Raw genomic sequence first — 15,694 nt, 5'->3', positions numbered from 1 at the left:
CTCACCCTGCAGCAGGTTGGGAGAGACGTCATGACAGAGTGCAGTGCAGAGCGGCTGGAGGAGCGGACAGCGGCGGTCGTCGGCAGGAGCGGGGATCAGGTAAGTTGCGTTTTTTTTTTTAAGGGGCACTGCATAGGGGTGATGTCCGCTACTGTAGGGACACTGCATAGGTGGGGGTGGCCGCTACTGTAGGGACACTGCATAGGTGGGGGTGGCCGCTACTGTAGGGACACTATGGGGGGCCACTACTAGGGGCAATGCATAGTGGGGTCTACTAGTGGGGTCACTGCATAGGGGGGACTTCTACTGGGGCAATGCATAGGGGGGGCACTGATTAAAGGGGCACTACATAAGGGAACCATTACTGGGGGCACTGCAGAGGGGGAATTACTACTGGGGGCACTGCAGAGGGGGGATTACTACTGGGGGCACTGCAGAGGGGGGATTAATACTGGGGGCACTGCAGAGGGGGGATTACTACTGGGGGCACTGCAGAGGGAGGATTACTACTGAGGGCACTGCAGAGGGGGGATTACTACTGGGGGCAGTGCAGAGGGGGGATTACTACTGGGGCACCCCGTTAGTGGTGTGGCCATGGGGGTTGGTTGTCAGGGGTGTAGGTGCTCAGTAATGCTTCCCGAGGGGAAGGGGGGTGTCTGGCTCCTACACTTTCATCCTGGCTCCTAAGTTTTAGAAAAATTTGTCAAGCCCTGAGCTATGCAATACCGTCCACATCTAAATCAGGCCCTCTATGTGCTGAAATATTTAAAAGGAACCAGCACAACAACTTTGATTTACTGGTAAGTTTGTCCACTAATACCTCCACTGCAATAAGACTTCTAAATTATTGCAACAACTTGCATAGAAGTCAGCATTATTGATCTGTCAGTCACCTTGCAGACACCTTGCTGTTCTCATGTTGCAATGAATACTATACTGTATTCAAATTAAATAAGTGTATTGCAATTTCATGTCTGCTATCCGTTTTGTCACAAACATCGCACACACTGTACCATAAATACAGATCTGTACAATGTCACCCTTTTTCCATATTATTACCCATTACAATAGAAGGCCACATTGGCATATATACGAGTCTACATATATATTGACCCACACACACACCTCCTTATTACGTGTGGCACCATACATACCGTCATTTCTTACCCTCCCTAGTTTAACATTTGGATGATCTCACATGTGCGTTTTCCACCCTTCTCACACAGGCACATATACAACAATGAACACATAACTTGTCAAAAACTTCAGAAGTTATACATCTCAGTTAAAAGTATAGATTATTCTATATTGAAGGAACTTGATCGTTTATCAATCTTTAAATCAAAGGTGTCCAACCTGTGGATCAGGACCGGAGACCGGTACTATAATCTGTGTTTGGGGACCCTGTCAGATATGGAATACATTTAGTTGGCAAATGCCTCTTTTGGGGCTCTTGTACAATTGCACACTGATACTTGAGTCCTACAAAATTGCATATTGTTATGTTCGCTATAAAATAAAAAGGGGGAACCATACTGCTTTAAATGTTAAATAAATATGTTTCTACAATACTACACTGAATGAGACATTTGAATTTTGACAAAGTAATTAATTTATTAGACGGCAAAAAATTTAATATACACAAGAAAAAACAAACTGCAAGAAACAAAAGGTCTTTAAAATTTATAGTGTGTAGTAAGAGCACCACAGAGAGCACTGCTTATAATTACAATTATTGTTGTTAACAAACATTTCCTGCAAACTCAAACATGAGCATAACAGTAAGAATACTCAGAAAGTCAGTCTACAGCCTGTTTACACTGCAACAGGAGACACACACTTCATTTTATTTATGATACAGTTTCCGTAACGGGCTGTAAACATCCTGAGAAAAATCAACCTAACTGTCTTGTAGCTTAATACTACATTTCATCTTATAAAATAAGTTCACACATAAATTATGATTGAAAGGTTTAATGCACCTTTTTCTTATTAAAATGGTTGATAATTCTTCATTAAAAGCACTGTATGATAGGCCAAAGAAAATGTTGGCCATGCTTCCCTATACATTTTGTCTCTTGAAGCAGGTTCCTATGAATGGTCTGGAATAATTTGAAAGTCATTAACTTTCTGTTGTGGACCCAGATGTATCATCATTAGTTCTTACATTTCAATCTACAGTATGTACACTATCTGGTGTACAACTACATGATATTTCATATTTATATATATATAGATAAAGAGCTCTATATAAAGTCATGTAGAGACTTAATCAGTCAACCAGCAGATAACTAAAGTCTTGCACTTAAATAAAAACAATCAAATTATATACATTTACACATATATAGATATATATACACACTCCAACAACAATAAAAGGGCAACGAGAGAGGAATGGCTGGAGAAGTAGCTAGAGGTGGACAATATCTTACAATGGAAGGTGAAGATAGTGTAAAAATACCATTAAAATAGAGAAGTAGTAAGGAGATGGATAGGAAGAGGTCATACACATGAAGATGAGGGATGAGACAGAGAGAACTCCAAGTATTTGGATGTCTTTCTATTCTCTTGGTATTATGATAAGTCCTAGAAGCAAAACATTCTCCAGGATATTTAAATGTAGTAGACGGGGGCTTGGTCTTCTCAACTCCTCCGTGATTTAGAGTGCTGGATAAGCCACTGTAGGGTGATGTCTGAAAGAATCATAGAAGACAAATCTTATCATACAAACATGATAAAGGCATTATCCACATGACAGCAGTAGCTTGTTTTTTATTAGAACGTCAAAGAACACACAGTGAACACTTTAGTTATAGGGCATGCATGTACCATGTAACTTTTAATACTGTAATGAAACAAATAAATTGTGCAAACAGTATTATTAGTCAGTGTGTAGGATCTTTTCATGATAAATGCATGCTGAAATGACTAAGAGGGTACAGAATAGATCGTGTGGTCATCTGTGCAATTTTACTGTAATCAACACTTTCATCATGGCTTTCTTCATTCAAAGTTGGTAGAGAAAGCAAAGGCTTATAGCGCCTCACACACTTTCGAATATTACCAGCAAAAGTGATGCGATTCTTAGCCAAATACAAATGAAGAACAAAAAAACAAAGTATAAATGTGAAGATGAAGTCAATTAATTATGTGTGTGTGTGTATATATATATATATATATATATATATATATATATAAATAGATAGATATCCTGTGTGTGAATATTAGGGAAGGTTAGGAAATACAGCAAGAAATATATGAAGCACGGATAATAATATACTATTTATAAAGCAATCTAGTTAATGTTTTGCACAGTTCTTTGAATCCAGAGATGTGCTGCACATCCCATTAAGAGTACACATGTATTTTACCAGCTCAATGAAAGCTCTTTATTTATAAATGATATATAGAGAGTCAAACAGCAAAAGGGCAATTCTATGAAAATATAGAATAAATAGAGCTTAAAACATAAAAGCCAACACAGGGACAAGATGTTGGCATTAAATAAATCAGTTGAAGTGCTCTAATTTGCTATTAGAGGAAAATAATTTGGATTTGCAATCTAGTACAGTACAGTACTTCATATTAGGGCTCTTTCAACTATCAGTGTTCACTGGATGAATACAATACTATGGACGAGCTTTCATTCATTTGCATATAATGCAATGAAAATATATAAATAATTATCTTTCCATGATATGGTTAAATTAAAACGTACAACTGTAAAAGGTGATTCCATTACTGAAAAAAGTAAAAAAAAAGTTTAATTATTCAGATTTTGAGATATTACTTCAAAATTCAGTTTTATATTAAAGTTTCTAACCACAAGCTCATTTTTAAAAAGGAGATGGTCCTAACATTTTTTACAGGCTATAATTTGAGATAACAAAATTACTATATTTTTGGTAACGGAATCACATTAGGTTGCTCCTTTGATCAGGAAGTAGATCTAAAGAAGTGACACCATTTATACAGCTTATCCCAGTCATTGATTACACAGGCTGCAATGTGCTGAGTAATATTTGAATATAATCCTGAACAAGAGTGTTGGATTTTATTCTTAATAATTTTCAACATATTTCTGGGCGAGTACAGATGTGTCCTCATACATCTAGCCTCAATACGCCATGAAGTGCAACTTGCCTGGCGAGAGTGAGCCCGCCAGGTCCCTAGCTACTCTGCTAGTGTTTAGAATCTTTTTCCATCGAAAATGCTACTAAGTCTCAATGCAATGTGACTAGAATGCATGAGTAGACTGTGGTGATTACTATGATATGTGACACTTGTAAACCTGTGTGCACCTGAGGCTGTATGTGAAGCACAACGGAACTTGGAATGAAAAAAGCTGTGGCTGTTACATTGTAGAACTTTGTATACAGATTCAGAGACTAAGTCACACAAAGATATGCAAGTGTCACATATGAAATTAATCAGCACAGTCTGCTGGTGTGTCCCCGTCGCATCGCACTGCAATTTAGATGCATTTTCGGCAAAAAAAATGCAAAAAGCTGAGTCTCATGGGACCTGGTGTGCAGAGAGAAGCTTTTTGGAGCCACTGCAGCAAAAATGAAAAAAGTGCAAGGACACATCTGTATATAGCATATCATTTCAATTATACCTACATATTAAAGTTTGTAAAGATGCATATTAATAGTTCAGAAGTTAAAGTTGTTGCAACACCCCAATATCGATAACAGGGGACATTATTATTTTAGTCCCCCTGTTCCAGAGGCTCAGTAAAGGCTGCAGTGCCTTGCAAAAGTATTCACCCCCTTTGCATTTTTCATGTTTTGTTGCCTCACAACCTGGAATTAAAAAGGATTGTTTTTTTCAAGAAGTGCATCATTTCATTCACAGAACATGCTGTGAAGTTGTGTTTTTCTTTATATTGCGAATCAAACAACATTTAGGTCAACATAACAGAAAACTTCAGCGTGCATAACCATAGGAGCTGAGAGGGGAGGGAGCAGGTACAGATTACCCGGGCGTCGCACCCCCCGCCCCCCCACAACCCCCCCCCCCCCTCAAAGCAACTCAGCACACAGCTTGTGCTCAGCTGCAGCAGCCGGAGAAGTATCCTATGGCTGTGGGTGGGGAGTGATCACAGTGATCGCGCCCACCCCGCTTAGCACCGGGCTGGGGGGGGCTTACAGCGCTGCTGCAAAAAATAGTTGTTTTACTTCTTTTTTGCAAGGGGGCGTAGCCACACCTCCCGCTATTAGGCCTCGCCCCCTCCTTTACCAGGGCCCGGCCGGGATCTCTACGGGCTCTCTACGGCCCTGTGCATAACTATTCACCCCAATAAAGTCAGTACTTTGTCGAGCCACCTTTTGCGGCAATTACAGCTACAAGTCGCTTTGGATAAGTCTCTATGAGCTTGCCACATCTTGCCCCTGGGATTTTTGCCCATTCCTCAAGGGAAAACTGCTCCAGCTCCTTCATGTTGGATGTTGGATGGTTTTCTTATGAACAGAAATCTTCAAGTCTGACCACAGATTCTCAATTGGATTGAGATCTGGGCTTTGACTAAGTCATTCCAATACATTTAAATGTTTCCCCTTAAACCACTCGAGTGTTGCTTTAGCAGTATGCTTCGGGTCATTGTCCTGCTGGAAGGTGAACCTCCATCCCAGTCTCAAATCACAGGCAGACTGAAACAGGTTTTGTTCAGGAATATCCCTGTAATTAGCACCATCCATCTTTCCCTTGACTCAAATCAGTTTCCCAGTCCCTGCTGCTGAAAAACATCCCCACAGCATGATGCTGCCACCACCAAGTTTCACTATGGGGATGGTGTTCTTGGGGTGATGGGATGTGGTGGATTTGCGCCAGACATAGCGTTTTCCTTGGTGGCCGAAAAGTAAAATTTTAGTCTCATCTGACCAGAGCACCTTCCTCCATACATTTGGGGAGTCGCCCACATGCCTTTTGGCAAACTCAAATCGTGTCTTCTTATTTTTATCACTAAGTAATGGCTTTTTTCTGGTCACTCTTCCATATAGCCCAGCTCTAAGGAGTGTACGGCTTATTGTGGTCACATGCACAGATACACAAGTCTCTGCTGTGGAACACTGCAGCTCCTTCAGGGTTACCTTTGGTCTCTGTGCTGCATCTCTGATTAATGCCCTCCTTGCCCGGTCTGTGAGTTTTGGTGGGCGGCCCTCTCTTGGCAGGTTTGTTGTGGTACCATGTTCTTTCCATTTGATGATGATGGATTTGATGGTGCGCCGGGAGATCATCAAAGATTTGGATATTTTTTTATAACCCAACCCAGAATTGTACTTCTCAACAACTTATTCCCTGACTTGTTTGGAGAGCTCCTTGGTCTTCATGGTGTGATGCCTCTTCCTTAGTGGTGTTGCAGCCTCTGGGGCCTTTCAGAAAAGGTGTGTTTATACTGACAGATCATGTGACACTTAGATTTCACACAGGTGGACTTCATTTCACTCATTGTGTCACTTCTGAAGGTAAATGGTTGCACCAGAACTTTTGAGTTGCTTCATAGCAAAGGGGGTGATTACATATACACATGGCAATTTTCAGAATTTTATTTATAAAGATTCTTTTTTATATATATTTTTCTCATTTAAAAAAATAAATAAATAAATGATAGGTTGTAATGTAACAAAAAAGGTAAAAAGCCAAGTGGGGTGAATACTTTTGCAAGGCACTGTACATTTAAAAAATGTACTACTTGGTTAGTCTTGATTTTGTTTTGAATGTACCTATTTGTAGCATACATGCCTACTCTCCCGGAAGGTGTGGGAGTCTCCTGATTTGTCGGGTAGTCTCCTGCACCGCCAGAAGAGTGGCTGGATTTCCCGCATCCTGCTCACTTCCTAGGATGGGGAAATAATTGCCGGGAATTGTGAGTCCATAGGGAGGGGGCATGGCTAAATTGCAGAAGATCACATTTACGCTCCGCCCACAGACCAGTGAATCACTTCATTTGGCAGTAACGGGGGCATGAGTCCAGCCTCGCCCACTAAAGTGGAAGGCTGCATCTCTTCTCTGGTCTTCTTCCAGAGCGGAGAAACCAAAAGTAGGTAAGTATGATTTGTAGTTGAAATTTTGATTTGCACTTCTACTTTGCTTCTGTATCTATGTTTGTATGTTTAGGTCAAGTTTTAACCACAAGTATTCCAAGTATTAAGCCATGTTGATACATTCCAAATTATGTAATTATGTCCTGAAATATTTTGTAAAACGTAATAAGTAGTAGTAGTTGCATTAGTAGGTAGCAAACATTGTAATTAGTATAGTACACTTCACCATGCTCATTACCCACTCTGTGATTCCAATACCACAGCATGGTGATTCCATTACTTTATTAAAAATGTGCCCAGGTTACACAAAGTGTCTTACTTTTACCAAACTTATGTAGATGTGTCCCCTGGATGTCCCCATCTTAAAATAAAATTGTGAAAATTTTAAGCTAATTCTGGAAGATCAATGTATCTATTATTTGTACACACACATAGTACAGGTTGAGTCTCCCATATCCAAATATTCCGAAATACGGAATATTCCGAATTACGGAATATTTTTAGTATGACTGAGAATGTGAAACCTTTGCTTTGTGATGGTTCAATGTACACAAACTTGTTTTAAAGCACAAATTCATTAAAATACAGTATACAATAACCTTCAGGCTGTGTGTATAAGGTGTATATGAAACATATATGAATTTCATGTATGTACACAAACTTTTTTTGATGCTCAAAATTATAAAAGATATTGTATAAAATGAGCTGCAGGCTGTGTATAAGGTGTATATAGAACATAAATGCATTCTGTGTTTAGTTGTGGGTCCTATACCCAAGATATTTCATTATAGTATGCAAATATTCCAAAATACGGAATAATCCGATATCCAAAATACCCCTGGTCCCGAGCATTTTGGATATGGGAGACTCAACCTGTAACATGTCTCATGAATGGATTCCATTACTGACTTTGAAAGTAGGCTGATTTATCAAGGACAACCTGCACACGAAAGCACTTTAGCTATTTTGATAGCATTTTATAACAGGTCTATTGTGGGCTGTTAGGTTATTTGTTCATCTTAGTGGTGGCAGTTGTATAATGAATGAGTTTATCACTGTAAAAAGGTGATTCCGTTACCATCGGAATTGCCCAAAAGCACATTTTCATCAAGGTACTGAACCCTGGGAAAAAGTTATGCAACATTTCATAACAGAAGTCATTATGGCATTTAATAATAACTGACTGACATCCAGAGAGCCCATATTTTGCTGTAGTCATTAATTAGATGGTCTAACAAAAAACCTCAGGAGCAGAATTGACTACACAGAACAGAGGTTGTTAGGATTAATATGGACACAGTTAAATCTTCCTTGTTGGATGTGCCCTGATGGATAAGTTTTCCACACAAGTTGCTTTACCTCTCTTTGAAACTGTGTGACATGAAGATGTGGAGATCAGTAGGAGGATCTCTGTCTGTCTGGGAAGCATGCTCAAAGAATGTAATTTATGAATAACACATAAGCTGCTCTACAATGTAAATAAAGAATTGGACCTGAAGTACACCACCATTTCCACTAGTGCACCTATATTTCTGCCACTGGATACAGGTTGTGGAGCATATATGTAAACCCAAAGCAACCAACACGTACAGTGTACAGAAAACAGAGCCAGACAAACTACTCCATGTAGGTTGACCACCTTTCCAAAATAATAACCTCAATTTAAGATACTATAGATAGGAATCGGTAGGATTTATCGCCGGACCCCTGGCCGGCGGTTCAAATCCCGACAGCGGCAGCACGACAAGGATGAAAATCCCGATCGTACCCAGGTAAGTATTCACTAACCTAATTCTACCCCCTAACCCTCCCTTAGGGGTGCCTAACCCTGACCTTCCCCCCCCAGTACCTAACCCTAATCCCCCCTCTAAGTGCCTAAACCTAACCCCCCCTTCCCCGCCACCTAAACCTAAGTCCCCCGGTGGGGGGTACCTAACCCTAAGTCCCCCCGGGGGTGCCTAACACTAACCCTCCATCCCCCTAGCCTAACCCTAACCTCCCGGGTGGGTGCCTAACCCTAAGTCCCCCCGGGAGCCCTAAACCTAACCCTCCCCCCCGTGGCTGTCCGCGCTCGGCATTACTTCGATCGGGATGCCGGGCGCCGGTCTCCCGGCGTCGGTAAAATGACAGGCGTCTAGATTTAGACGCCTGTCATTTAACCTTCACCGGGATTAAGCAGTCGGGAAGCCGGCTGTTGGGATTAGGTCCGCCGGCTTCCCGACTGCATACCCTATAGATAGGGGAGATGTGAGGTCAAGACTTTATTAATATGTGGAGTAAGAGTTAATCATAATGGGAACCAGGTCATTAATAAGAACACTAAATTAAAGAAAAAGTGGAGTCTAACCAGATATTGCCAATGCAGTGATATAGTGATTAATACAAACATTAGACAATACAGGAAAAGTCCTGCCAAATGATAATCATTGTGAATAACATTCCTTTCTTGATTTATTATTTCTGGGATCAATACTCAATGCACTGAAGAACCACATTGCTTTTTCACACACAGGAAAGTGTAGTGTTCTACAGCAACCACAGCTACACACAGGGCACATACAGTACGTCAATTCTAAGAGAACACTGATCATTTGTGGTGCTAGCTGGGAAACCAGCTCTGTGTCACCGATGAAGCTTCAAAAACCTTCACTTTTCTTGATGAAAAAGGTAAACATTTTAAAAACAGGTATTTGACATTAGCCTATCTGTATTAATAGAGGTTGCCTAAAAACAAGATAAAATCAGAAATTTGGATCAATTTTAAAAAATTCACAAATTTTGTAGTACATAGACTAATGAATATCCAATAAGTAACGTCTACTGTCAGTTAAGGGCCCTCTGAAGTTTGGGTCCCAGAAGACTTTTCTGCTTTGACTAGCCCTGGTCTGGCAATACAATTACTTCCGGCTGTCTAAGCAAATACTTCCATGTTACTAACCAATGTTATCCTTTTCTTTGCAAGAAATGGAGTAGCAGCAGATCTCCCGGTCCTGGATGGCAGAAAGGTTCCTGCACAAAAAGAGAGAGATATAAATGAACATGAAGAAAACCAGACCTGTAATACAGTGAATTGAATTAGGCACAATCTCTGCTTATAGATGCCACAATTTCTACCAAATGTGCATGTGCTGGAGCCTGCGTATACAACTTCCAGCTACACATCTCAGCCACACCTCCATTTGTGGCTTTGCGAATGTCACTAGGTGCTATTTATGTTCCAATCATCGCTTTTTACCAGAAGACAATTAACCTACTATATTTTTAGAATATAAGTGTAAACCACAGCAGCCAGATGAAAACCCACACAAACACAAGTAGAACTAACAAACTCTATGTAGATAAAATCTTGGTAGGAAATGAACACCTGTGTTGTGAGGTAACAATGCTAGCCACTGTGCTACCAGTGCCAATCGCAGAAGGCAAAAAAATTAGAGTCATGGTAAAACTTACCTTTGTTAAACGCTCTTTCTTCAAAGTCCATAGGGTCCACAGGGAGACATTGGGGTGTAAGTGGGATCTAGAGGACCGGACATCAACAGCAACTTTTCAATCCCAGGATGCTCCGGTCCTTCCCGCTATACCCCGCCCACAGCCTGAGGGCATTTCAGTTTTGTTAACAAGCCCAAGGCAGGAGCAGGACAGGAGAGAAGGAAGACTGTTACACTGAAGAATCATATGCTCACACATAGAAGGAAACAAGTGACCAAGAGAAGAAACCCATAGAAGCCAGGTGCGTCACAGCGGGTGCCCTGTGGACCCTATGGACTTTGAAGAAAGAGAGTTAAAGGTAAGTTTTACCACAACTCTCATTTTCTTCTTCAGGGTCCATAGGGCTCCACAGGGAGACATTGGGGATGTCCAAAAGCAGTGATTCAAGTGTGGGAACGCTCCTGCGCTGACAGGAGAACCCTACGCCTGAAGGAAGCATCCTGAGAAGCAAATGTATCAAAGGCATAAAACCTAAGAAAGGTGTGGACAGAAGACCATAGCTGTTCAGCTGAGGCATCACTTCAGGCTGCCCACAAGGGGGACCCACAGAGTGAGTAGAATGAGCAGAGACTGTAGTCGGCACAGGAAAGCCTGTTTGCGTGTACGCCTGTGAGATAGTCATGCAAATCCATCTGGCCAGAGTCTGTTTGTTAGCTGGCCATCCCTTCTTGTGGAATCCATATAGAACAAAGAGGGAGTCCGATTTCCTGATGGAAATAGTACGGTCCAGGTAGATCTTTAGAGCACGGACCACATCCAAAGATGCCTCACCTGCCAAGAGGTCTGGTGAATTAAAGGCCGGAACCAGATTTTCTGCATTTAGGTGGAAGCGAGAAACCACCTTGGGAAGAAAGCCTGGGCGTGTTCGAAGAACAGCCCTATCCTGATGAAATATCAAAAAGGGGGAGCGACATGAAAGCGCCCCTAAATCAGATACCCTATGGACAGATGCTATAGCCAGAAGAAACAGAGTCTTCTCAAATGGAGGTTCCTGAAGTGCTTTGAGCAAAACATGCTAAATCCCATGGAGCCACAGGAGGGACAAAGGGAGGTTGTATCCATAGACTACCTTGCATCAAGGTGTGGACATCCAGTATAGAAGCAATCTTGTGCTGAAACCAGATAGACAAAGCAGAAACTTGCACTTTGAGAGATGCTAGGAGGAGCCCTAGATCCAGCCTGAAGAAGGGCAAGATGTCCAGAAACTATAAAGACCTGAGGGTCATAGTTTTGTGGAGCACACCATTGGAAATATGAGGCTGGTTTACGTGCTCTAAGCATGGTCTGGACCACAGAGCTGGAGAATCTCTTAGCCGTTAGGAGGGATGTCTCAAGAGCCAAGCCATTAAAGACAAATGGGCTAGGTCTGGATGTAGACATGGACCCTGAGACAACAGGTCTACTCGTAGAGGAAGTTGAAGAGGAAGGTCTATAGAGAGTCTTAGAAGATCAGAGTACCAATGATGTCTGTGCCAAGCCGGAGCTATTAACAGGACTGTGCTTTCTTCCTGACTGAATTTCCAAAGCACTCAAGGAAGCAGGGATATTGGAGGGAAGAGATATGTCAACTGGAAGGTCCATGTCACCGATAAGGCGTCTATGAAGGCCGCGTCGGGGTCCTTTGTTCTTGCTCCATAAACTGGAAGTTTGTTGTTGTGTCTTGAGGCCATGAGATCCACATCTGGAAGAACCCATTTGTCCACCAGAAGCTGAAAGATGTCTGAATGTAGAGACCATTCTCCTGCATGCACGTCGTAATGGCTGAGGAAATCCGCTTCCTAATTGAGAATCCCCAGGATGAACACTGTGGAGATGGCTGAGAGATTGCGGGACACTTCTGTCATTGCTGATTGACTTTGAGTGCCCTCTTGCCAACCTGGGTGAATTGAAGTTGGCCTCCTACCCTGGGAGCCCCCAGAGGGAGAGGCCTGCCCAGTCAGGCTGCAGGCTTGTCTGCAGACTTGGCAGGTGGACTCTAGTTGCCCAGGCCTGTTTGGCCCTAGGCTGATGTCTGTTGCCATGGCAAGGACTGACCCTTGGCTTTGCCTTGAGGGTGAAAGGAACGAAAGTATGACATCCTAGGTTTTGTATTATAGGTAGAGCACAGGAATGCCACCTTGGAAGCAGCCAAAGTAGTCACAATTTTATCTAGCTCTGGACCAAATAGAATGTCTCCTGAATAAGGGAGAGACTCCAGAGCTCGTTTTGAGTCTGAATCTGCTTTCCAGGAAGGGAGCCAAATGATACGGCGGGCCACTACTGAAGTGGCAAATATCCTGGGGGCCAGAGAGCCGTATCCATAGCTGCCTCACCTAAGTAGGAGGCTGCATCCCTAATGTGAGATACATAGGAGAGTTGCTCCCTTGAAGCATCAGGGGGAAGTGTTTCTTCTAGGGCCTCTGCCCAACTCTCAATGGCCAGGCCTTAGCCCTAGCAGGCTGAGTAATAGCTCCTGTAAGAGAGTAAACAGATTTAGGACAAGCTTCTATATGTCTATCTGACCTCTCCTTCAAGGAGGTAGCAGTGTGAATGGGTGGAATCGGTATGACATACCGCCGGGCTGATATAGTACCGACGCCAGAAGGCAGAAGACTGAAGATCCCGACAGGGAAAGTATTTTAACTATCCCTAACCCCCCTCACTCCCCAACCCTCCTTTAGGGGTGCCTAACCCTAACCGCCCCCTAGTGCCTAACCTCCCCCTAGGGGTGCCTAAACCTAACCCCCCTCCCCGCACACTAAACCTTTCACTCCTGGTGGGGTGCCTAACCCTAACCTCCCCTGGAGGTGCCTAACCCTAACCCTCCCTACCCCTAGCCTAATCCCAACCCTCCCGGGGGTGTGCCTATCCCTAAGTCCCCCCGGGAGCTCCTTAACCTAACCCTCCTCCCCGCGGCTGTCCGCTGCCGACGCCCGGCTTACCTTTGTTCGGTATGCCAGGCGTCAGGATTTTGGTTGGGGGATAATGATAGGCGTTGGGATTTCGACACCAATCATTAGTCCCATGCCGGGATTTCACAGTTGGGAAGCCGGCGGTCGGCATTTGGACCGCCGGCTTCCTGACCGCATACCCAATGCGTAACGTGGTATTTTTAACCAAACGAGTTACATGAGAATAGCTGGAAGAGCGTCAAAGGAACTGAACTATTTTTGGAATTTGAAACCTTTTACCACGCATATTCCATTCTTCACTCATGTGATCAGATAGCTGGTCTGATTGAGGGAACTCTGGTAAAACTACCTTTTATCATTTAAAAAGTGCATTCTTTTTCTTAGGAGCGGGTTCATCCTCTTCTATTTGTAAAATGGATTTTACAGCTCTGACCGAAGCAGGTATATTTAATTTAGAGGGTGGCTCCTCGTCTCCGGAGATGGAGTCAGAGTAAGAGAGGTCTGCATCTTCTGCCTCCCCAGATGATATGTCAGAATCAGATAACTGAGTGGACTGGGAGGACAACAGAAAACGTTTGGAGGGTTTAGGGCCATATTCAAATAGCCGCGATAAGTCCGAAACCGCGGAAAAATATCGAGGGTGACATCATTTCGCCAGGCGGGAACTTTTCATCCTATTCAATTGCAAAGACTTTTCGCGTAAGCGAAAAGTCAATGCAATGTAATAGGCAGACAAGTTTCGCCTATGAATAGCAGGAGGCAAAAAGTGCAGAATTGCGGTTTTGGGGTGCAAAGGTGGGAAAACCACCCTGCACCCTTGGGACAGGTCCCCAAATGTTAACTGCATCAAAAGAAACCATCAAAAAAATGAGTAACACCCCAAAAATTGCCATTGAAAAAGGGGTGGCGGAGAAAAACAAAGTTGGGGCACAAACTTAAAAACTAGAGAAATAAGCTTTTGGGGGTGTCTGCAAGTATGGGGGAGGTGTTTTTTGATTGCAGGTGCTTGTTGAAGGTGTGTTTTTCAAGGTTTTTTAAACTTCACCTTTGTGGTTTTTAACCATGCTTGCACCCATTTTCATGTACCCCAAATTTGCTGGAACTACTTATTTTCACCAAAATAAAAACTGCTAAATGCTATACTTCGCTACTTGTGCAAATACGCTAATTAGCAGCTATTGAGAGCATTTAAGGACCTCAAATAGCTTCAGCAGGGCTATTTGGGGGCAACTACATTGATCCCCAATGTTAGTGCATCTTTTGGGGGTGTCAGGCTGATTTCCCCAAATCTGACAATACTTTTCGCCTGTTTGCGTTTCGCCGGGTCCCGTTTACGCGTCCTTTGGAATTGAATAGGGCAAAAAGCAGAGGGCATGCATGAAAAGTGAATTCACGAAAAACACGCGATGTAGGCGAAAAGTACATTTTGCCGACGGAGAAGAAATTATCGCGGCTAATTGAATATGGGCCATAGTAGGTAAAGGCTTTTCCCTTTGTAGCATTTGCTGCAACTCTGTATGTAGAGGTAGTAGCCAAACTCTGTACTGAGGTAGACAGCATGTCTACCCATGGGGGAGGCAAAGGATTTGTAGGGAGTACAAGCCCTACCCCGAAAATAAGCCCTAACAAAATCCCCATTTTGTCTGGTCCCTGCGCTACACTAAAATGCCCCCAGCTCCGCCCCCCGCATGAAATGGATGCCGCAGTTAAAGATTTAACAGTGGCATCCAATCACAGCTGCAGCGTCTCACTCTCTCACAGTGAATAGGCGGCAGCTGGCGTGCGTGGCAGCGTCATTTACAGCAGCGCCGCAAAGGAGAGTAGAGAGAAAGAGGAAAAAAAATAAAAGTAAAGAATTGTATTGAATTACTGAAATTGCTGTCAATGTTAATTAAAATAAGCCCTACCCTGAATATAAGCCCTATGGAGTTTTTTGACCCCCCCCAAAAAAATAAGACAGTGTTTTATTATAGGGGAAGCACGGTATTATGAAATACACAGACCGCAGTGGCTGGTAGGATACAGCGCTGTATAACCTGGCCCTTGGGAGAGGTATACAGATAGACTGGACCCAGCGATTCCCGGAGACTGCTTGCCTAAAATGGCTGCCGTGCGTCTCTGAGGGGGCGGAGGGTAAGGGAGGAGCAGCCCAGGGAACACCAGAATCGCAGTGGAATGGCGCCCAGAGCTGGAGGAGGGGCTGCATGGATAATCCCCTGGCTGACGTTAACCACAGGGTCCCCTGGCATTAATAATATGCCTCTGCGC

General features: G+C 43.1%; 1 protein-coding gene across 1 annotated transcript in view; it reads right to left on the bottom strand.

The window, feature by feature from the left end:
- Positions 1–1,588: 1,588 nt before the first annotated feature.
- Positions 1,589–15,694, bottom strand: part of ARL8A (ARF like GTPase 8A) — a 102,151-nt gene continuing 88,045 nt past the window's right edge. Inside the window, exons 6-7 of the mRNA XM_088482442.1 lie at positions 9,985–10,055; positions 1,589–2,693 (exon numbers count right to left, since the gene is read on the bottom strand). Of these exons, the coding sequence (XP_088338568.1) occupies positions 2,644–2,693; positions 9,985–10,055 (121 nt within the window). The 3' untranslated portion in view covers positions 1,589–2,643. The remainder of the gene's footprint in view (positions 2,694–9,984; positions 10,056–15,694) is intronic.

The sequence above is a fragment of the Taudactylus pleione genome, unplaced genomic scaffold, assembly GCF_031769625.1.
Source record: "Taudactylus pleione unplaced genomic scaffold, aTauple2 ptg000288l, whole genome shotgun sequence".
NCBI lineage: Eukaryota > Metazoa > Chordata > Amphibia > Anura > Myobatrachidae > Taudactylus > Taudactylus pleione.
Note: the sequence above shows the minus strand (reverse complement) of the source record. Positions and strands in the feature narration are given on the sequence as shown.